The following is a 24,932-nucleotide window of genomic DNA, read 5'->3' as shown; positions in this document are numbered from 1 at the left end:
ATTTTTGACATGACATGTAGTTTGTTGTGCATAATTTTATGATTTACTGAAAATTGTGGGAGATATACACTTCTGAACTTTGGAATGTTTGAATCATACGTTTTTGTATGCAAAAACACACTTTTATATTGTTATTTTATTATGTTCAAGTGCAGTCATATTTGGTAAACTGAATTGGCTCAAAGCATATCTGAAGAAATTTTCATAAATGTAACGACTCATCAACCGGAGACGAATGCCATTACACGACGGCGTTCTACTATGTAACTATAAAAAACATGCTTATCAATAAAAGCATGATAGCCAAACCTGAAGTTCGTAAATATCGGAAAAAGTTTACGTCTAAAAATAGAATAATTCTAATCAAAAGATTCTTCATGCTTATAGCCGTTTTTATTGGTCGAGAACGTCTTTGCCAGAAAGTTCATACTTGCATGACCGCCGGTCAGATTGAATCTAATATGACGGCAGTGTAGTTCGACAAAGAGTGGCAACAAACTAAACGGCATAATATAGCCGTAAGAATAATTCATTACATCCACATTGATTTTACCGGTACCGTTTACAGAGAGTAATTTTCAACTCGAGGAAAGAAACTTATATATGCTTTATATAACTACAAGTAAATTCGCCCCAAAATTAAATTGCCCCAGAACTAGATTCTATAAATACATTTGCCGGTTCAACACCACATTTCCAAAAAAAATAATTCCCAACTGTCGGGATAGAATTATAAGAATTAAGCAGCTATTATCGGTCGTTCATGCATGTATGAGCGGGTCTCGGAGCTCCCAAGCTCAATGAAAGGCCGAAGGCTTTTTATGTAATGCTTGGGAGTAAAGAGATCCGATCATACATCCATGAACGACCAAAAATAGCTGTTTAATCCTCTAATAAACTGTTATTAATTCCCTTTAGTTTGAAAGGTTGAGCGTGTAAAGTAAGTTGAAGAATTTATTTCTTGTGTTCCTTGTCTTGTAAATAATATGTGGTTAGTGAGAATATAGTATCTGTTAACGAAATTTCCCGAAGAACACAATTATTTTTTATTTCTTTATTTTTTGTTCGCATCTAAAAAGATTTTGTGCTATGTTTATTTACAGTGAGTTACATAATAATAAGCTATCAAAGATACCGCGGGGTATTTTTGAAAATCTGCGTGAGTTGGTTCACCTGTAAGTAACAAGTATTATATTTTTGGTGTTTATTATTCTTGTATCTTAATATGCCGACAAAATACATAATATATGCATCTTCTGACATTTCATCATATCAAATATCACAAATTTTCGTAACAAAAAAAGAAGCAAAAAAAAAACAAACAAACAAACAAACAAAAAACGGCAACAACAAAAACAATAACAAAATAAAAACAACAAAGAAATGAAAAAAAAAAACAAAAAAAAACACACACACACACACGCACACACATCTTGGACTAGGTGCATCAAGGTATAGTGAATTTCTAAATAACTCGCTTAACTACAGCATTGTATTTGTCTGCTACATTTTAATTGATAAAGATGAAGTGTTTATGTCTATAATACTCTTGCGTAAAAAGATAACCAAACCTATTTGTATGTCAACAAAACTATGAAATAAAAATATCGGATTATTTAATAATTTCTATTGTATCGTAGTTTGTCTAATGATCCTCGAACATTACATATTTCCTACCGTATGATTTAAAAATGTGGTCATTAAATGTCAAGTTTTAACTTTACCACTCTAGAGACATTGACCATAACAGTCTTAAGGAGCTTACATCCAGGGCTTTTGTAAACTTGGAGAGTCTTGTAGAGTTTCGACTTCAAAGCCAGAGTCCTTCTATGACAACTGTAATGTTCGATTCCATGATCAACGTTGGAAAATCTCTTAAATACTTGTATGTTTTCTTATTGTTGTCTGTTGAGAACTATTTATACCAAAAGAAGTGCTTTACAGCTACAATATGAAATGATTGCAAATTCACATAAAAAATAAAGGATATTAAGGGCGTAGACCTAAGCTAAGTTTTACATATCATTGGAACGTTTTGTATTCAGCATTTTACACCAAACTCATGTAAGCTTCTAAGTAACTTGGACTGATTTCATTCTGTTCCAGATGATGAAATAAATATGCTACAAACATATCACTGATTTCAATAGTTATTTCCCTTACCCTAGGTCTACCTCAGTATATAATGGCTATCACACTGAGCATTCTTTTCTGTCATCTTCAAAATCATACAGACATATCTTTATATGTATATTTGCAATTCATTAATAGTGTTTAAAATGATGCAATAATAATATGTTTAAGTTATTTTAAAAGTATCTTTTACATACAAATTTATATGGTAAAATTATCAACATAATTGTTAAAAGCCTCTTTCAAGAGAGTATAAATTGTGGGAAAATTCTTTTAAAGGAGAGATAATCGGTGGGAAAAGGTTTTATAGAAATGCAATGGGAATTTACTGTTTTTTTTAAATATTATAACGAAATGAGTTCGATGACTCCAATCTTATTTTTGAAATATGAATGAATATCAGATAATAGCTCTTTATTTAGATTTATAATACATTCTATATACCAGTATTTTGATAGTTAGCGAATAAGTGAAAATCCCCTACATATTCCATATAAAATGTTCGGTGACCTATTTTTTTACATTTAAGTCCTTGAGAAAAACTAGGAAACTCTGTCAATTAGAAATATAAGGATATACTACCTCAATTTAAGTGTGAGTAATTATAGAAGGTAACCGTAAGTAATGTCATTGCAGTGCTTCTATTTCATCTTTTTTTCATTAGTTTTTGTCACATTTGATAGTTTTGTAACAAATACTTATCTATGGTATACTAATTTTTGTCTTTGTTTGATTTTGTTTTGTTTTGTTTTTTGTTTCGTTTTTATTTTTTTGTTTTTGTTTTTGTTTTTGTTCTGAAATATATTAATAGTAAGTCTTTCACTACTGCAGATTTATAAGCAGTAATAGCTTAACCCACATACCACACCAAGTCTTCTTGGAAGCCAACTTCACTTCGCTTGTAGAACTGTAAGTTTTTTTTGTTATAGATTTAAATCCAGGCGACATTTTCACAAAAAGTCGTAAGTGTAAAATTGATCGTAAGTTATGACGTTACAATGCTATTTTCCGTTCTGACGTCATTACTTATGATCAACTTTACACTTACGACTTTTACTGAAATCGAATCCAGAAGTTTAAATGTTTTGTAACTTTTATTGTACTTTCCTGCTTGACCTTTTGAGTCTATTCTTACTGTTAATTGATAACGTCATGGTGTTTTTACATTGAAATTAGACGTCTCTGCATATCCAGTGGTGTATTAGTTTTTTTTTTTAAGTTCAAGTGAAAATAAAAACAAAGCGTGATTGCATAAATGAGAGATTTGAAAATAAAAATTGAAAATAATTGCCAATCTATTATATAAAAAGAAAAAAATGTATACCTTTGACTGTCTAATTTACTCAACACTATATGGAAAACCAGTTAGTCCTCTTACCTTGAATTTCAGGGAATAGAATGTAGTGATTACATAAAAAAGAAGTAATCAAATAAATACAATGGTAACTTTTCATATAGTAATTCACTATTTAATACGAGAAATAAACTTTCCCCCTTAAATGTTAAATCATACATTTAGGTTATACTGGCATGATGATTGCTTTAAAGATTTGGCGTAACTTTATAATATTTACATCACAGAATAGATGTAAATGTTAAGACGTCATACAACATAAATTTATGTTCAAAAGACGATGACGTAACGTAGCATTTAACACCAAACAAACTAACTAGTATTGTGTGTGTGAATATATATATATATATGTGTGTGTGTGTGTGTGTCTGTGTCTGTGTGTGTGTGTGTGTGTGTGTAAGGAGCCACTGGGATGTGTACCCCAGGTGGTGGAATGGGGTACCCCTGGCGTGTTACATGCTGGGGTTGTCAGGCTATAATACGGAAAACCTGACCGCAAACCATAGTGGTGCACCGTATTGGGAAAGATGCCACGTTCCTCGCAGGTTAAAGAACCCTGCTGTGGTATTCGATAGGAGTAGGAACCTTTTGCGCTCCGCCACAGGAAGCTAAATTGCCCGACCTTACCCATTCCTCCCCTTTTTCTAGTGGCAATCAAAATTTGTCGGCCCTTTTATCATTGTGTCCCATCCCTTTTTTCATTTCATCATCATCATTTCATGTTCATTTTCTCATCCCTTTTATGTTCATCGCCTGAATATAGCTGAAATATTGCTGCTCGGGCGTTAAACCCCAACAATCAATCAATCAATCAATCATATATGTAAGGATAATTAAGAGTGTGTGTTTGTGTAAGAGCTAGAGCGCATGTGTGAAACCAAAACTAATGTCAACTGATGTGATAAAACAATAAAGTGTTAAGAGTTGATGTTACTTTAGTAAACTTTTGTAAAAAAAGCAACAAAAACATAATTCAGTATTTGGCTGTTAATTTGTCATAGCTTTCAATAGAGGTGATATAAAACAAACTGGCCAATAAAACATGTAACAAAATATATCGTAGGGTATGCCATTCGATGAATTAAGTCTCTGCTTCTGGGTTTAGTCCATAGCAGTAAAGCCAAATCATCATGTTAATCTTTAATATTATGATAATCCGCCAATAATTTATCAATGACAAAATTAAACAGCCAAAGAAAAAAAAACAAATCAAAAAACAAAAACAACAACAAAAACGAGAAAATATACAATATGTAATATGAAGTTACATAGGATACAATCTATTTTGTGGATATAACAAAGATTGTTCTAAACCACCTTGAATTGCATGGATAAAAATATCATTCCCCAAGAAAGACAAATGTACTCCATCTTAGTCATACAATGCTTTATGACCATCCTCCAAATCTAGATGCTTAATAAAATAGCAACCATTATTTAATAAGTAATTTGCGATTTATTCGCTTTCTAGCCCTTTCCATGGCGTTATTACTTTTAGAATAACGCCATGAACTTCGCAAAATGCTTGAAAAAAATCAAAGAACAATTAGGTAACATCTTACTGATAGTGAACGAAGCAAATTTACTATGCTTAAGCAGTACCCTTATTGAAAAATAGCCTAAATAATTACCACTACAGTGTATAACAAGTGCCCTAGGTATACCAAAATATTGTATTGTAGTATTAAGTAATGGTACATCTGAAGTCCAGTGTAATCCTGGCATGACAACCCAAACTATTTTAAAGCAATGCGTTTCTAGACCAAGGCGGTGCTCTGTGGCTCTCTTATTTGTGTGATGCTCTGTCTTTGGAAGAATCGAAGAACCAATTATCCAAATTGGTTGTTGTCCTGAAAATTGTTTCTCAATATTAACTCAAATTCAAATGATGCATTCTTATATAATTCAAGTAAGTATCAGACTTCCATCTTCCCATTTTTTAATATCATCATCAGATTTTCCAATCATTGCAAAAGAAGTTGCTGCACCAATGCGAAATGAATGACTATTGTATTCCCTTTCATCATAATTTAAATACCTTAAAGATGCCTTTAACATTACCGATACTTGATAACGAATAAGCGTTTTACCATTGAAATGAATAAACAGTGGACCCTTGCCAATAGGTCTAGCCTTTAAATAACGTTTTAAGTTTTCTACTGGACAAATAGCACCTCCTGAAAAACTAGGAATAACTAATTCAGTCTTCAACCCAAATTGGTCAGTTTTTGATGAAGGTAAAAACAAAGAAACAGTATTTTCTTTAAACTGAATGACACATTAGCTATCTGTAACATATGTCTCTCAGAAAAAGGGTGATAAAGCAAATTCACCAACTCTTAACATGCCAAAAAATGCTAAAGAAAAACTTGAAGAAAACAACAATGTTTCATAGGTTGAAGAACAAGTCTTCGATAAAGCATATGTAATTTGTTTGAGCATTTCAAATGTTAATGGCATATGCGGCTATATATTTATATGCATTCTTTGCATACCCGAAAAGCGTTTTTTTGGAAAATGAATGACTTTGTAAAGTTATTCATACCTTCAATTTTTATTTTGAAACTGATAGCCGATGTATACAATTTAGGTGCATAACTGTTGTTCTCTAAATAAGCAATAAAATTTATAATATCATAAATAGGAGGTGACCAAATGTTTGTAATTTGAAAATCAAATCTAAACTTTTCAAACTTCATTAGACCATTTTGATAAAGCTTCCAAGTATTATCAGATATTGAATTATCTATTAACTTTATAAAATGTCTTCTAAATGGTTCAAGATCTCCATTGGTACTTCTGTTGGTGATGAATCCGCCTGTGATGCTAATCTCTTGAATTTCTGAAATTGACCCCGAGATAATGCATCAGCTAATACATTTTTTTTGAAGACTCGATGTGAGTTGATTATATGTGAAAATTAGCAACAAGTAAACAATAAATCTAAGAAATTTGAGTACCCGCTCATTTTTTTGGGGGGTTTTGTTATTCAAAATCAACACCACAGCTAAATTATCTACATGAAAAAGAATTTTCTTCTTATGAAAAAAAATTTCCACAAATAAATAGCTAAGGCTATGGGTATGATTTCAAGAAAATATCAGTATCAGACCATACCGAGGGCCATCGCAGATAAGCCCATTTACCCATTAAGTATATACCATATCCTGCCTCCTTGCCCTCTGCATTATCAGTAAAAAGTCATCCAACATATAGAAATGACCATTAAATGTTTCAAGAAAATATTTCCGTACCATAAGGTCCTTAGTAACGAGGTTTTTAGGCTTTACTAGTTGCCATGTATAATCTTCTACTAAACGCTCTACCTGCTGGTAAAGCCTTTATGCAAAATGCCAAAACACCACATATAGATTGCGGCTGTTTTAAAGTAACTTTTTTCAAAAATGCAACCAAATTTATTTGCGATAGTAACTCCTTGATTTTGTCTTCAGGAATTCTAAATAAAAGATTTTCAGTGTCAATGGTAAAACATAAATATTCCAAATTTGTAACTGGTCCAACTGGTTTTTTTCCTGTGCAATAGGTACCCCCATACTATTACAAACTTAATCAAATTAATTCATTATTTTTTTACAATCATCAGAATCAGACTTTTCAGCAAAAGAAAAATCATCAAGATCTTAATTATTAGATTGACTTTCAAATGTCAAACAAGAAATCGAGCATCCCATAGACAGACATTTATCAATATAATAATTATTGCCAATGTTGAAGCCCAACAAGTCAAAATACCTCGGATATATTGGTAACAGTCTAAAAGCAGATTTGATATCTTTTTCCCAATTAATGCCCCTTTTCATAATTGCTTAACAATTGAAGATGCATTATCAAAAGACGAACAATGTACAATTGTATATTTTTCATCTATATAATCTTTGACACTATTTAATGGGGGTATGATAAATAAATAATTAACCCACCTGTTTTCTTTGGTATAATACCTATTGGAGAACACCTCAAATTCAAAATCAGTCGCCTATCAAAGGGTCCTGCAATTCTACCTAACTTTATTTCTGTTTCAACTTTATCAATTGCAGCTGTTGGATTCATTATAATAGACTTTATTTTTTTTTGTATCTATAGCTAATCTAGGACCATGATAATTTATTTTAAAACCTTGATTAAACCCTTCAAACAATAATTTACCATCAGCCTTATTCGGGTAAATATCTAAACCTTCTTTCAACTTAATTAGAGAGTGGCCAAGTTTCCAAATGTCCAAACTGTCATTTACTGAAATTTAAATTATTCAAATTACTTTTTTATTTGTGAACCACTTCCAAGCAGAGGAGGTCTAAATCGAAAAGCATTAAATGATGTGGATGAAACATTCAATTTAGGCGCAAATTTACGAACACCGCCTTGCACGTTTCTACCAAACTTTGCAAAATAATTACACAACACAGCAGGGTGCATTCCTGAACACTTAATGCATGAATGACGATATATGCAATTAACTCTAAAACAACCTCTTTTAAAGTTGAAATCAAAACATGGTTTAGGTTGAGATCCAACTGAATTTTGAATATGTATACCCGATGCCCCTTTAGCAACAAATCTTAGCCATAACACCCCGTCAATTTGTGACCATGACCACAAAGGGATAAGTGTCATTTGCAGTCTGATTTGTTGGTCATACATACACACTCTATCAAAGGTAGCATCTGATGTTGCACCTCTAACAATGGAAATGTGCATAAACAAATCTCCTGCTACCAGGGGATGTTTTTCAATCAAAATCTTTGCATAATTCAAAAAATCATCAGTCCACATCTCAATACTTTCAATATGCCTTATTTTGCTTGGTTTATTTACTGATTGTAAAATTAGCCTCCCATTATAACAATACAATTTTGGAGAATACAATTTTGCCTCAGTAACAATGATAAGTCTTAATATTCCATACTCCATATCTTATCTTTTAAGGATTTGGGAACAAAAATATCAAGTTCATTAGTAAAAGGCATTAGCATAGGCATATCAGTTATATTATGTGCTGCATTTAGCAGATCCTCACCATTTATAACTGTACTACGCGCTTGAACACTTTGCGAACGGCATTGACTAGGTTGTTCGGGAACTACATTAGAAGGAGCTGGAACTACATTAGGTGGAGCTGGAACTACATTAGGTGGAGTTGATTGAACGTTGCATTGCCTATTTCTGCGCCTTTCTGAGCTGGCCTGTCAATAACAGGAGCTTCCCTATTTTTTAATCGCTGCCTATAGGCCAACCTTTCCAGGTTTACAGCTCGAACTCTTTGGCCACGACCTTTCGGCATGTACATGAAATAATTCATGTAAATATTTAAGAATGAGTATTCATATATTAATAATTCTACAACGGTAGTGCGCTTTATATTTTTTGCTGTATGTGAACAAATTTACCCCATGTAATTAAATAAACTTGAGAATGTTCAAATGACAATAGTCTGAGCAATATCGGATACCAATGAAAGATCCATATGTCAATTTACTTCTTACTAGAGAGTTACAATGTTAAAAATTCGAAATCTGTAAGGCAGGATATTTCTGAAGTATTTAAGATTTGACACAAAATATGAACTATACATAACATTATTTATAATAGTTACATTTGCTGTGAATAGTAAGTGTAACGATAACAAAAGCACTTATACCCATTATATATATATATATATATAATCAAGTCTAAACTACACCCCAACTCTAGAATCGATGCGAGGTTGCAAATTTGGTTGTTCCCTCAGCGGGATTCGAACCCCTTCTCTTCTCTGACATCTTTGGCAACACCGCCTGCACTAAATACAACGCTCTAGACCACTCGGCCAAATAAAAATATAGCTTTCGTTAACCGAGTGATACTTCTTCGTAAGTAAATCTGGAGCGCGAACATTAGCACATGATGTAACTGAACAGGACAACCTCTGATGGTATCGAGTAAGACAATATATATATATATATATATATATATATAACGTCTCAGAAAGTGACGACTCTATTCGCAACACTGCTCCATCGGATCAAATTGATACAGGGAAGATAACATTAACTTATAGAAGGGTCTGAAAAATTTCCAACGATGTTAGAACTGTCAAATTTGCGACGCAAATTTTTTTTGGTCGTTCCCTTTGCGGAACTCGAACTCGTATTGCTGTGACATCTATGGCAACACCGCCTGCAAGAAGTCCAGCGCCCTAGACCACTCGGCCAGCCAGGCTATATAAAAATATAGCTTTCGCTGGCCGGGTCATTCCTCTTCGTAGGATTAATCTAGGGTTGTAACTTAGTAAACGAAGTATGGTAGTACGGGACAGTTCATCTAGGTGTTATTATGTAGGATAGAGGATCAAATTATTGATGCATGTCACAAGAAATCAATATTATACAACGTCTCAGAATGTGACGACTCTATTCGCTACACTGCTCCATCGGATCAAATTGATACAGGGAACATATTTATATATTAATGCAATCAGTGGTACACCTCGTGCTCATGTCATACGCACGCTTCCTGTCCTTGTCTAACAAATTCAAGGTCTTTTCACAAAGAAACAAACATCTATAAGTATTGTATGCCCAAGTTGTCGACGGAGTCTACCTCCTGTTCAATATAAGACGTACACATGTATGTTTTCCGCCATTTGCATCTGCAACAATTTCCAAGGTTAAATTTCAAAAGCAGAAAGATACATCTAATTCGAACAACCAAAATTAGAATTGGTGTAATAAAATACATGAAAATGACAGTTAAACTCAAATTTCTTTTGAAACCTGAAATTGTACATCATCAGCTCCTATAACACCTTTTCAGTGCTTAACTTTTTGCAAAATCAAAAGATTTTAAGGAATATTTGACAAACATAAGGGTTATGCAGGTCATGAAGATGACATTTTTGACGGTTTTTAATCTACGGGCAACATAACCCTGTCCATGTGTGTAAGCCTCTAAGCTAATCTGGGAAGTCGATGGTCGAAATTAATAGCAAAATGTATGATTTGTGAAATAAAAATATTATCTTGCGTTTTTGTAGTATCTTGTATTTAAAAGAAGTTTTGAATAGTTAAAATGAGTAGTTATTCTAATGATAAAACATCATCTATGTAAAGGAAGCTAAATTTGGAGGTATGTGCCAAAACGGAGACCTTTTACTTGAATAAATTGTTTACTTCATTCGAGTTGAGAAAAGATCGACACGTAGAGAAGCAGAAATGATGTCCATCAGAATGCCTCATAATAGGAATATTGAAATGTTGAATATGTCAAAGAGATGACAAACTCACCGGGATGAAAAATGCCACCACAAGGCTAACCAGTGAGTGTTCTATGAATGACGAGAAAACCCTCACACTACAGGGCAGGCTACAGCTGGCCCGAAACAACATTATACACAGGTACAGCGAAATAGTTGCCCTATTTACTCAAGCAACATAAAAGTAAACTGAAAGTGAAAACAAACCAAAACATACAAAGGCCAGAAATGAGACAGGCACAAAAAAATGGCGACGGGGTTAAAGTACTTTGGCGTGATTACAACAATCTCAGTTTAAATCTGGCCACTGTGGAAAAATTTAACAATGTTATTCATAAGATAAGTTTTACTAAACTTCCAGTTTCACAACAAATTATCACATTTTAAAGTTCACGTTCGCGTTTTGAAATTAAATTTTAACAAAAATGACATTAACATGGAAATGTTAATTTCAGGCATGCCGATCGCAATTCGATACATAATGTAACAGAACTACACGAAAGTTTTTATGGTGTCAAGTTAAGAGCAACATATCTTGAAAGAGCAAAAAAGTTCATACCCTTTTCTACCACTCCTCATATAGAAAAATTGTGAGTATTTAATAGGTTTGAAAAAAAATTGTAAAGTTCAAAATCTTTAATTATCTTTGACCATTAACAGAAATGGTATGTAAAATGCCCCTAAAAAACGTTGGTCTGTGGACGTTTTTTAAGATATTTCGTTGCAATTCCAGAGTTTTGAAAAATATTGTATATTATGTTTTTTTATAAATGAGGATTTGGTGCCATCTTTTACCAAACTATCTTATACATGTTAACCATTTGTCTGAATATGGTCTGATCATCTAGTAGTTATAAAAAAAACAAATATAATCATTTGTCTGCTTTGTAGATATTTGCAACATAACCTTATTGAGGGAATTAACAACGCAGACTTTTGTGAGATGCCTTCATTACAATATTTATACTTGGAACACAACAGTTTAAACGAGAAGAATATTCAAAAAGAAGGTTTCAAGTGTCTTCCTTCATTGATATACCTGTAAGTTTTTTTGTTTTGTTTTTTTGTTTTTGTTTTTGTTTTTGTTTTTTTTTTGGAATGAGTACATAATTCATTTCAAATTATTGTTTTATTTAAGTTCATTATTCTAAATGAAACTATTTAAAGGAGACGACTATTATTGACTACGGAAAATTTTTTTTCACACATCAAAAGGAAAAAAAATACTTGATGTCCAAGTTTGTGGCTTTGATCCACATTTCATAGCAAATATCCTTTATATTTTTTTCAAACTGTGCCAACCTAAGTTAACTTAACTTTATACAACATATATAGATGGGTCTTACTGTGGTATACAAATGTTCTCCATCAAAACGTCTGTCTGTCTGCGTATATGTCGCACCGTAATTTTAGAATTCCTACACGTGTACTTCAACAAACTTTACACATATGTTTGTCATGATTGTGTAACGGTCTGTATACTTTCTTGAGAAAAATTCCCACTTATAGTTTATACTTTATGATAGTTTATTTAAACAAGATCAAGATTTCACATGTCATACCATATTTTGGAAATGGCGTGTTGGATTTTAACTGTACCCAGTAATTGTTACAATGTTTTGAAGGGCTGTATAGGTTTAAATGAAATTACTATTTTTCTTTCTGGGGTTTTTCGGAATTTTTCATATTTTTGTAAGTTCTTTCATCGAGTCGCAGAATATCTTGAACAAAAAAAATTCAAACTGTACAGTTCATTATTAAATTTGTTTGTTATATAATGGTCTAACGGTGTGTATAATTTTATACATAATTGGATTATTGGTTTAAGAGTTATGGGACTTTTCATATTTTTCATGAGATATTTTGTCTTTTAATGAGCAACTTTGTGGATATTTCTAGAAATAACAGGACGCTTACCCTACCGGTGCATTTGGTTAATGCTACCAGTTTTAGTGAAGTCCGACTTGCTCATTTACATTTGTTTCTTTGTATGCATTATTTTGTTATTTTATGTGCTTTGTTAATTGTGTCTATTTCCACGTCTGGTCATTGTCCCTAGACTACATTCTTGTGATTTCCACTAGAATCTTGGTTTCTTTGATCACTCTATAACATGTTTGACTGCAACTTGTTTAAGGGGACGAACTTATCATGTGACCACTTTGTCCATATACATTATAACTACAATCAGTAAGATGTTTTCCGTACGCTTTCTGTTTTCATATATCAACTTTCCGTTGGTAGAAATGTAAAGGGAAAATGTATATTTACAACTCTGTTGTGTAAGTTTTCATAAAGACGTTTGAAGTATACGTATAAATTGATAAAGTTACTGAATTCGTATTTTCAAAGTAACTCACTGTGAGTGGGATAAAATCGATACTTTTCTAACGATATGTTTTCCTGTTTTAAAATGAAAAAAAAAATAAACAAATTAAGGAAACAAAGCATCGAACAGAATAACATATGTTGAAAGTTACTTTATATTATTTTGTTCATTTATCAAGGAGATTGAATAATAACAAACAGATGCAATGTGTCCCTGGAGCCCTAACAACAAACGAACGTCTTCCAGCCATACTATACCTGTTCTTGGAATACAATCAAATTTCTTTCATAAACGCAAAAACCTTCAGCAATGTATCAACATTGCAGGATTTGTAAGTAATGTATAACTTTTAATAGTCACTTATGTGTATTATTTATAGCGTGGAAGCATCATTTCTTTCTATCATGAATATGTTTGTCTTAATTCCTTTCCAATTTTCTTCGTTACAAATTTCACTTAAGAATTATGCAAATAAAGAAGACGATGATAAGGTAAATTTTTCTGTAAACTTTCTAAACGTCGTAAGACTTTCGGAAAATCACTTGAATGACATAAATAATTTGGGAAAGTATGAAATTAGTCCAAATAGAATTTTATTTAAAAATGATAAATCCATATTTTTTTTTTCACAGCAGATCGCTGTATAAATAGCTGATTTTTTTTCTTAACTTTAAGTCCATAGTCCACATAGGGAAATACTGACCTCCTGTAAAATGTATGGGACTATGAATTTTAGCTACTAAAATATGACAACTTTCATAAGTTCGGTGTTTGCTATTTGGTAATTACTCCAAAGTATTAAGTTTTCAACGAAAAGAGAGTCAAGTGCTTAAAATTTAGTTTTTTTCTTTTTTTAACAGGTGGTTAACTTCAAATCGGTCAATAATACGTCAACCCTTTAATTAAATCGCATAGGCAAAAGTAATACTTTATATTGTAATTAAATTTTTACCTGCGTATGGAGTTTTCATATCACAACTCGTACGTTATGTCAGAGCTTGCCGTGACTACACAAACTTTTTGTATCGCGCTAGACTTCATACCATAAGGCTTCTTGAACAGGGTTATCTTGTTATCTTACTCCAAGATTGAAGTCATCACTACAGAAGTTTTATGGTCGTCATCATGAACTCGTGCATCGTTACCGTGTGTTTATCTGCACCATGAAATCTGATTTGTTCAACGTGTCATAGTTTCCCTTTCCTCTTTTGTCTACCCCGGACTTGACTTTTTATGAACAACTCCACGGGTGTTTCTATAAAAACAGAGGACGCTTACCCTACCGGTGCACCTGGTCCATGCTCCTAGATTTTAGTGGAGTCCGAGTTTGTTCATTTACTTTTGTTGCTTTGTGTGTGTTATTTTGCTCATTTTATATTCTTTGTTATTTTGTATTTCTGTTTTCCCCATCTAGTCTTTGTCTCTGGATTACATTCTTGTAATTTCCGCTAGAATCTTGGTTCCCTTGTTTACTCTTCCTCTGCATGATTATAAGGTAAAACTTAAAACAAATTTAAGGCCTAAAACATGTTTGTTTTTGATGAGACATTTAAAAAAGCATGCTTATTTTCATTCTTAATGTACATATTTGTATTGACATAGATATTTACACAGTAATAATATAATAGCTATAGAAGATGACACGTTTCCAGTACAACTGAGAACACTGTAAGTAAAATATTAAAATCAATTAATCAGATTGTATATTTATAGGTTTCATAATGTATGAAAATTAAATATCGCGGAATTCTAGCGATTGGCCGACTATGACTTCACCTATTTTTAAAAAGATAACAACGGTAAAGTGTGATTTCGACGTATCAAATGATTATTTAGACTCAATCACACAGCAACCAACCAAAACGACCACTTTTTTTTATCACCAGTGGACAACTTTTATCAAGACGTATCACATGCAATATGATTTTTACAAACATAGTCTTGATACATGCAATATTCACAAGTGTAAATCAAATCATCGATGACTATATATAAGCACGGTTTTATCTTGCGTTTTATATATTTGCTTATCTGAAATTGTGGTTGATGTTTACTTTAAGAACCCTCAACAACAATAAGTTTAGATTCATACATAGACGCCAGTTTGCAAATTTACCCATGTTGAATTCTTTGAATTTAAACTCCAATGAAATTACCTTTATACCAGATGATGCCTTTAAAAATACAACAAGTCTTAAATCACTGTAAGTCAATATTGTTAAAAATAATTTCAAAATTTGCAAAGAGGTAGCGGCTATAAAGACTCAAAATTGCCCCAAATTGTCTTGAATGTGTGTGCATTTGAATTTCTACAAGACAGTCCTTGTTGTTTTACAACTAGATTTGAAAATTACAAAACTTAAAATTGTGAAATTCAGTCTTTTATTGTTACAAAATAATGCCTTCACACCCTTCTAATAACAAGTCCTTTTGACATGTCTTGCATATAATTATTAAACACAACGCAAGAAAAAATGACTTGATTGTGGAAGAATGTAGAGGTTTTTATTTAAAAAAAAAAGCAATGTGAATTAATGGATCTTCGAAGACTTTTCGAGATCTCCCCTTATTATAAAGTCAAAAGTATGTCCTATCAACAGGTTGATAAAAACAGATTTTACAGTATTGTTTTTTACAAAACCAATTGTTCATTGAGACTTCTTGATGAAACAGAAATCAAGAATTAAACGAAAATTTTGGGCGGATTGTGGTTGTTATAGCTCCTACCTCAAGACTTTATTGAATTTAAAAAATATGTTAATGCAAATATCATTTTTATAGATGATTGATCAGCAATAACAAGATATTTTTGTTATATTCCTACATTGTACTGCACAGTTTTGTCTTTTTGGAATTTATTACATTAATTGCATACACCAGTAGTTAAAATATTGATTTTCAAAAAGAAAGCAATAAGTCGATAAATTGTTTAGATGGTTAATCTCCAGCATACAATATCCTTATGTCAAATATAAATTAAAAATAAAATATAGCCTAGCTGGCCGAATGGTCTAGGGCGCTGGACTTTGTGCAGGCGGTGTTGCCATTGTAGTCACAGCGATACGAGTTTGAGTCCCGCGGAGGGAACGACCAAAAATTCGTATCGCAAATTTGACAGTTCTAACATCGTTAGATATATATATAATCTATAAAAGGTGTCTGCGCATGCATTCAATTTGAAGGATTAACTATGGAAAGTTATCGTATGAAATTAAACATTACAAAGAATGTTGCATTAGATTGACAATTTTATTGTTATTCACAAAGAGATAAAGTTATTTGAATTGGGTGTTTGTTTTACCGCTGGCTTGAATATAACAATTTAGATTTAAAATAATACTGTTGCAGATCAATGTCTTCCAATAAGATAGTTCAAATTAAGAAAAAGTCATTTGAGGACTGTCCTTTGTCAATTCAGCTTCTACTAGGAAGTAATGAGATAGGATACATAGAGGACGGAACACTTGATCACATTACATTTATTGGAACTTTGTATGTATCATTCATACTTAATAATTAAATGTTCACACACTATACTGGCAAATAAAAGTAAAATAAATCATTTATTAGACACATGGCTTTTCAATCCATTTGAAGATGGCGAATAGCTGTCTAGTTTTTTTTCAAACCACATCCCATTAATTATCAATAATTGAAGTAACACTATTTATAACAGTCAGGAGGTGACATATGCGCCTGAAAAACCCATTTTTAAAAAAGCTACAGATATAAAAGACTATCGTCATATAAGAATGTATATATGTAGACCGGGAAAAAAATCGTTTGTTGGTGTTGATTATTTCTACATCACGTATCACTTTTACCATGATAATTTTCTGCATGTATTAACTTCATTTTTTTTATATTTCAGATTAAGTACGTGGAGAACTAGTTTTGTAGTGATCCCATTTTTGAGTAGTCATTCCATGGGTATCATTGCATTTTTCCTTTATTTTTAATTCATACAGTTTGCTCAGATTACACTTATCTGTAAACCAAACATGAAGCAAATGATAGCTAATCTGTTCTAAAATTACACTTGATTTTATAGCGTTACACATTGTGAAATTATTAATCATGTGTTTTATTTAAATTGCAGAGATTTTGCAAACAACAGATTGTATAGATTGCCCAGGAACGGAACTTTTCATAATAAAGCGGTTTCTAATTTGTATCTTCATAACAATAGGATATCCAATGTTTTAGCAGATACATTTATTGGCATAACTGTAAACTCGTTGTAAGTACACGACTGCGCCAAAAAAAAAAAAAAAAAAAAAAACTGTCAAAATGTGACCTTTTGCTTAATACTCCTTTAAACAATTCATTATTCATAATTTGGTAACATTTGGTTATAAGTCCAGGACATAGTTTTTTTCAAAATATTTATCCGCTGGATAAGAAAAAATTGCATTAGTCCTATCTGGAAGAAAATTTTATGTCAAGCGGTTAAATCTTTTGATCTACTGAATCTTGGACCATTTCCACCAGAATTTTGGCCACTAGGACCATTTTCAGAAACCGTTTTAATATCATTTGTCAGTTTAGTGTCAAAACGCAATTTGTCTTATTTTCACAAGGTACAAGTCGTACATTTTTTTCGTGGTATAATACAAATTGTCCAAGACTTCTCCAATTGGCAAGATATACAACCGATTTGTGACGTATGTAAACGACTTAACATTTGAGTAATTTTATTTGACTTTATATATATTTATGGAATACAAAATAAGAAGATGAAGAAGTAGATGATTAATTTTGCGAAAGAAATTAAAATAAAGAAATAACTGCAAGCATTAAAACACCGTGAAAATTTGTATTTACTTTCAAAGATGTTTGGTATACAGATATCAGAGACGCTTTATTTATTTCATTTGGAGCGGATAATGATTGGTGTGTTCAAAAACATACTTATACAGTCAATGAAATGTTTTAATCGTCCTCAAAAGACACACATAATTTCAATAGCTGCCTTTTTCGTTCCAGCTCTATAAATGGAAATAGAATATCTTCAATCAAATCAGGAGCATTCAGGAGATTTTACGTTTCTAACCATCTGAGTTTAATTGGAAATAAATTGAGACTTATTGAAACCAATGCTTTTAATGATGTCAGTGCTCACATAATAAATGTTAATGGAGTACATGAAGTACAACCATATGGATTCATTAAAGTGACATGCTCGTATTTCTATATGCAAAATTCTGAAATAGACACTATACTGTCTTACACATTCAACAACTTCAATTGTCGTTCCTGCAACCTAAACAATAACAAGGTTTATTTGATACAAAGACACGCTTTCAACGATTTTAGAAGCAGTGATTACATGTAAGTAATCACATTTACATTTACTGTTTTTGAAGTACTGAAAATATTTTTAAAGAAGATAACTACAACTTCATAAATTTATAAATAAGTAGATCTACAAAACTAGCTGTGTTTTATTTGAATCGTCATTAATCATACCAGTGGTTATAATGAGAAAACGATAAAATATATAATGATAAACTATCATGAAAACTTAACCACCTTATTTGACTTTTTTGACATAAAACCATGTTAGTTTCTACATTGAAAAAATCGAAATAAGTTTTATCTAAAAACAAATAATAAAACCTTAAAAATATTACATCATATGTTCCAATTTGTCTCATGTAACTGCTGATATACAGAACTGGACGTATGACACAATTTTACCGTTCTTGATAAAGGTCCTCTTTCTGTTATATTTTTGTTTTTTCCTATATGCATTATATTGTTTTAAATATATGGTTAAACAGTGATTTAGATATATTTAGAATGCGGAAAACTGAAATTATTTTTTTTATATTTTGCTCTTAGTTACGTGGTTTAAATTCATATTCACCAATCGAACATCAATTTCGCATATTACACGCCTTTTGGTGGCTGAAAAGGATACTTTATTCAATCGTTATACCCTCGGCCTATCCCAGTAATGCTTTGGATCAACGCCAATCCCTTCGTACGAAAAAGGAAAGGATTGAACGAGAAAATCCGATTGGGTATTTATCACCCAATACTTATGATACAACATTTAGTTGTCTTGGTAATGTTGTCAAGAGTTTTTATATCGCATTGACGTATTTTTACGATCTTGGCCGATCTTTTCATGTATTTTGTCGTGTTGTCACCCATTATCACTAGTATGTAATTAATGTGAATAGCAATAACATTAATATACTTGAAATATAAGACATGAAATGGTCAAAATTTATTGCAATGCCAAATAGCATTGAATGAAAAAAAATATATTTCAAGGAACTGCTTAAAAAAGTAAAATCAATAAAAGTAACATTAAACGATTCAAAATATTTGAATTTTAATTACATCAAGGTTAAACGGAGTTTCATAGATCTGTTATGATAAATCTCTGAAAATGTTTCTAAGGTTCGCATTAACTATAGAAAAAGATCTACAGTAGAAAAGTTGAATTATTTTGACAAATGGTTTTATCAATTTTTAGAAGATTTATGAAACCCAAAAGGTCCATATTAATTTATTACTGTGATATATGTCTTGTCAATCTAATCAAACTTCCAGTAAGTCTTTATCGGCCATTTAGAATCTGAGTAACTTTCAAGTGTCAAGTAGATTTAATCTAGTGACTTATCTATAACATATAATTAAACGAATATCTCATTTCATGTTTTTTTAAGCATCCAGTTAGGTATTTTTTATAGAATACCTCTTATTTGTAGGTCATTTAGTAGCAATAGACTAATGTCACTGGATAACACAATCTTCGGTGGAAGTTCAAATGTTTATAGATTACTCATAGATAATAATCAACTGGAGAGAATTTCTACAGAAGCATTTTTAAATATGAATGGCAACAGCTATTTGTCAATTCAAAATAATAACTTGTACATTTATCCATCAGCACTAAAAGTCATCACACCATTAGAAATGTAAGTATTAAGTACCAGTTCACTTAAAACTCAGATACTGCCAATCATACAGTGATTCATGGTAAAGAAAAAACCCACCAAACAAACGATGTTTTTTTAGTTTACATATGCAATACTTTCACAAAAGATAATCATTTCTGCATTCAGATCTTCACTTTTTAGAAAGTCATACATTCATCTTCCAATAAAATCAACCAAATGAAACCAAATAAGGAACGAGAACTCTTGTAAAGTACAAATTGTGTGTACAGTCTATATAATTTTTATCTCAAAAGCGCAATAACCAAATAAAAAACTAAGACTGGTTATTTTATCTTAACTACATTGCACAGAAGTCTTACCAGTATATATTATTATAAAAATGAGACCTCAATTAATATTTATTCCATCTTTCATAAAACTGGAATAGGCCTACCAAGAAACCCTTTTAATGGAAAGTATGTGATTCATACTATAGTTAAGGAACAATTGTTATACAAAATGCAAAGGTTCACATGAATTACAATTTTTGAAATAGTGCTATGAGTTTATTTTATTCAATTTTGAATAGAAGTAGGCTTGAAAGTGAATTAAGTGCTTTATTGTGTAGGATTTCCAATGAAATTATGATGTTCCGGATAAACTGCACTGGTTTTCATAGTTTGGGATTAAGTATCATGTTAATAATAATTTTCATTTGTGTTATTTGTGTTATTTGTGTTATAGTTAGGATTTAATGCAATGATTTCAATGAAATTTAATATTTGGAATAAGTGTTATTTGCATTGAAACTTCTTTGGATTAAGTGCAGTTCATTGAGTTTATACATTTGGATTTAAATGGTATTTCTCTTAAACTTTTGTGGATTATTAAAGTGCAGTGATTTTCATTCAAATGTAAAAGTTTTGGATTTAGTACATTTTTAAAGTGAGATGATTTTCTTTACCATAAAATTTAGTTTGGGATCGAGTGCAATGGTTATTTTTGAATTAAAGATTTGGATTAATTGCTTTTTTTCCATTGGACGTACAGCTCGGGATTACGTACAATGATATACATGTAACTGGAATTATATGGAGAATATTTCTTAGTTTTATTTTCATTGTAATTATTGTTCTGGATTAAGTGCTATGATTTACAGCTCTGATTTGAGTGTTTTATGTGGAAAAATGATTTTGTTGGAATTATACTCATGGCTGAGTGCATTAAATTTCATCAGAACTATATAAACATTTTGTACATGTATATTTTAAATAATATGAAAACGTGTGCAAGATATTTGTAAGAATCCGAACTATTGTTAAAGTAGATACTTTGAAGGAGTATATTGCAATGCATATATTTAAAAACCAGGGGTATTCAATGGATTCAGCTTTGAGATGGAATAATTCAAATAAATAGTAGCATAACATTGTAACTTAAAGTTATTATTCATTCCATGAAAGTGTTGCTATTTTACTTTGATTTGTCATTTCCTATTTGCTATTTACTTGGGGACATGTGTGCTTAAAGCTTTTTTTCTTGGAAAATTATAAACAATATTCACAACCAATAGTTTTCCACATTAGTACTCTACCTGTGTTAGCAAGTACAAAAAATACATTGAATATGTTTCTATCAATTGCTAAATGCAATAACTAAACAACAAAAAATACCAATTATGTAAAAAACACACTAAATGCCCTCAAAACACATTGTTAGTAATATTGACAAGCTGAGAAAATTCCATATGATGTGAAACATAGCGAGTATTGGTTTCCTTACACCTGACCAGGTAAATTTTCATGGGTGAGTGGCTACCTATTCATCAACTCTTACAATAGCAAGTGGTCAGTTTAAATGTCCCAATAGCTTTGTCAATCCTTTGTATTGTTCAGCGGATTGGTAACAAAAGAGTGCCATGGTTGTAGGAAAGTCACTGTAAGAAAATAAAGGTTCAACCGGCCTCCTATTCTGCTCATGATGATACGTGGGATGGGTTCATCCAATGAAACAGCTTAATATTGCATATATCTAAGGTTACCCATTTAAGGTCACAAAAATATGAAAAACGACAATGCGGTCATTATAGAATCAAAATAAATCACGAAACTCCATTTAAACATTAGTATAACACGGACTGGTCAATAATGCTACATTTTACTCCTGGATTAAATAATGATAAAGAGGGGTTTCCGTGATTTATTTCATAAACAAAACCTGGAACAAGACATATATTTATATATGGATGTCAAAAACATTTGCATGATATTTTACACTTTTTTAACAGGTACAAAATTTTCAACACAATCGTAAGTGAATGCGCAAAATTACATTCATATTAATGCTCTTTTTCCTTATATATTTTTTTTTCAGAAACCTCAGCAACAATAAGATAACCGAGATCCCAACTGGTTCGATTGATAATCAATATAGACTCCAGAAATTGTATCTACATGGTAACCAGATGAGTCATATTCAAAACGGCTTGCTGACGCTTGTAACTAATTTACATTATTTGTAAGTTTAAGGATGATTTATATTTTGGTGTTTCAAATTCTTATTTCCCTCAAATTATATAAAGTTTATTTAACAATGTTCATACATTATGCACATTTTTGTAGCATTGAATTATGATTGACACTGGAAGAAATGGTTGCATTTGACTGAGTATGCGTCATTACTATCAAATATTCATTCACTATCCAGCTGCTGCACAGAGCAGCTGGATAGTGAATGAATATTTGATAGTAATAATATTTAATCAAATAAAATACATATTAGAGAGACTTGTAGCAAGTCTAGCGTCATAGCTGTTGTGGCTGTCTTATGTCTCCAGAATATCATTGCAAGAAAATGTTTTGGTACTAACGGTATAGACTAAGGTTTATACTATCACGCTGTTAATTTATTTCAGGGATTTTAGCAGTAACGCTATTCGAAAAGTAGACGAGGGAGCATTCGATGGTTTGTACTACCTCCAAAATTTATATCTGTCGGACAATATAATTCCATACTTCCCAGGAGTTACTCTCCCTAGATTAGAATATCTGTTTCTCTTTAACAACAAGATTGAAACATTGGCGAAGATCGACGTTGGGACGAATATAAAATCTGTGTAAGTCGATATAGTAATTTATATGTACCAGTAGACAAAGACCAAAACAACATTTTTTTTATTACAAAAATATTATATCCAATATTTATTATCAGAGGTAGACCTAGAAAATGAAAGCAATAATAGGCTACCACACTCCCGAAAGGAGAGATAGTGGAAAACCATAAATCTGTGCTATCGTCTTTTGGTCTCTCTACCACAGATCAAGATTGTGATCTACCGTCTTTGCACTGGATTTCTAAACTCCATAAGAATCCATACAAACACCGCTACATAATTGGATCTGCAAAATATACAACCAAGCCTCTTTTAAAACTTTTAACTTTTAAACTCGCAGCTGTCAAAGAGAGTCTCTACTCCTACTACGATAATTGTTACTACCGTAGTAATATTAATTTAATTATTACTACCGTAGTAATATTAATTTAATTATTACTACCGTAGTAATATTTATTTAATTAATTTAAAACTCGATCTTCTAGAACCCTAAATTCAAAGATCTGGGAATCCATAATTCAAAATTATCATCAGAATACACTAACATTAAAATCTACGATTTTTCAACTCTTCATACTTCTATTCCCCATACTCAGTTAAATACCGACATTATACATCGTTGTTACTCCAAAAAAGACCGTACATACATACATACATATATGTAGTTTTTGGTAGAGATTCCTCGTATTTTATACAAAAAAAAAATACTTCCAAAATCATCCAAATATACAAAAAAGATGCTTGAATTTTTTATCACATTTGTCCACTGTGGTGGACGCGTTTTTTTTTTTTCAACAAACAGTCGGCATTCACATACGAAGAAATTGTGCTCCTCTACTTGCTGACTTTTTCCTTTACGCTTATGAAGCTGATTTTATAGCATATCTGATCCAAAAGAAGGAACAACGTTTAGCTAGATCCTTTAATCTCAGTTTCCGCTTTATAGATGAAGCATTATCATTACACAATCCTAGTTTCGGGGATGTTGTACATCGCATATACCCCCAAAGAACTTGATATAAAGGATACTACAGACACTGTGTAGTCAACCTCATATCTTTTTATATCAAAACTCTTACGTTATGCCAGAGCTTTCCGCAACTAGGCAGACTTTATGTATCGCGCTAGACTTCTAACAATTAGGCTTCTGGAACAGGGTTATGTTGTTACAAGATTGAAGTCATCACTACAGAACTCGTGGATTGTTACTGCGCATCCATCTGCACCACGAATACTACAGAAATGTTATTGTCGTCATTATAAGGTCGTGGGTCGTTTCGGTGTATCCATCTGCACCATCAGGTCGTGGGTCGTTTCGGTGTATCCATCTGCACCATCAGGTCGTGGGTCGTTTCGGTGTATCCATCTGCACCATCAGGACCGATTTGTTCAACGTGTCATAGTTTTCCTTCCCTCTTTCGGCTACCCTGGACTTGATTTTTTGAGCAATTTGATTGGTGTTCCTAGGAAACAGACGACGCTAACCAATTCGATGCAGCTGGTTCATGTTTTTAGTGGAGTCCAAATTGTTTATTTACTTTTTTTACTTTATAGGTATTATTTTGGTTATTTTATGTTCTTTGTCGTGTGTGTCTGTTTTCCGTGTCTGTTCATTGTCCCTGGATTACATTCGTTTAATTTCAGCTAGAATCTTGGTTACCTTGATAACTCTTTTTCAAGAACGGTTAGCTTCATAATGTATATTGTTTTGCATGTGAAGCCATTAAATGTAACAAAGACATCTACAAAATAAATTGAACTAAATATCAACTTGAATTTTTCTTAAACAATATGATTATTTGAGATAAAAAATATGTACTCATTTTATAAGTGCAGTGCTTATTTTGCGATCACTAGAT

At 31.8% G+C, this 24,932-nt stretch overlaps 1 protein-coding gene across 4 annotated transcripts in view; it reads left to right on the top strand.

Moving 5' to 3' along the window:
* The window catches only part of LOC148621482 (uncharacterized), a 62,809-nt gene that overhangs the window by 11,373 nt on the left and 26,504 nt on the right, over window positions 1-24,932 (top strand). For all 4 annotated transcript variants that reach the window (XR_015921196.1, XM_088575937.1, XM_088575938.1 and 1 more), the window contains exons 11-24: window positions 1,104-1,175; window positions 1,733-1,885; window positions 2,965-3,042; window positions 11,195-11,329; window positions 11,631-11,780; window positions 13,247-13,399; window positions 14,671-14,736; window positions 15,129-15,272; window positions 16,417-16,560; window positions 17,168-17,308; window positions 18,055-18,399; window positions 19,791-20,000; window positions 22,335-22,478; window positions 22,876-23,076. Coding sequence is in view for 3 of the 4 variants with exons in the window: in XM_088575937.1 (XP_088432063.1) it covers window positions 1,104-1,175; window positions 1,733-1,885; window positions 2,965-3,042; window positions 11,195-11,329; window positions 11,631-11,780; window positions 13,247-13,399; window positions 14,671-14,736; window positions 15,129-15,272; window positions 16,417-16,560; window positions 17,168-17,308; window positions 18,055-18,399; window positions 19,791-20,000; window positions 22,335-22,478; window positions 22,876-23,076 (2,136 nt within the window). In the remaining variant the exon portion in view is untranslated. The remainder of the gene's footprint in view (window positions 1-1,103; window positions 1,176-1,732; window positions 1,886-2,964; window positions 3,043-11,194; window positions 11,330-11,630; window positions 11,781-13,246; window positions 13,400-14,670; window positions 14,737-15,128; window positions 15,273-16,416; window positions 16,561-17,167; window positions 17,309-18,054; window positions 18,400-19,790; window positions 20,001-22,334; window positions 22,479-22,875; window positions 23,077-24,932) is intronic.

Source organism: Perna viridis, chromosome 3 (genome assembly GCF_037379345.1).
Source record: "Perna viridis isolate PV_CMFRI_1.1 ecotype Kerala chromosome 3, ASM3737934v1, whole genome shotgun sequence".
Classification (NCBI taxonomy): domain Eukaryota; kingdom Metazoa; phylum Mollusca; class Bivalvia; order Mytilida; family Mytilidae; genus Perna; species Perna viridis.
Note: the sequence above shows the minus strand (reverse complement) of the source record. Positions and strands in the feature narration are given on the sequence as shown.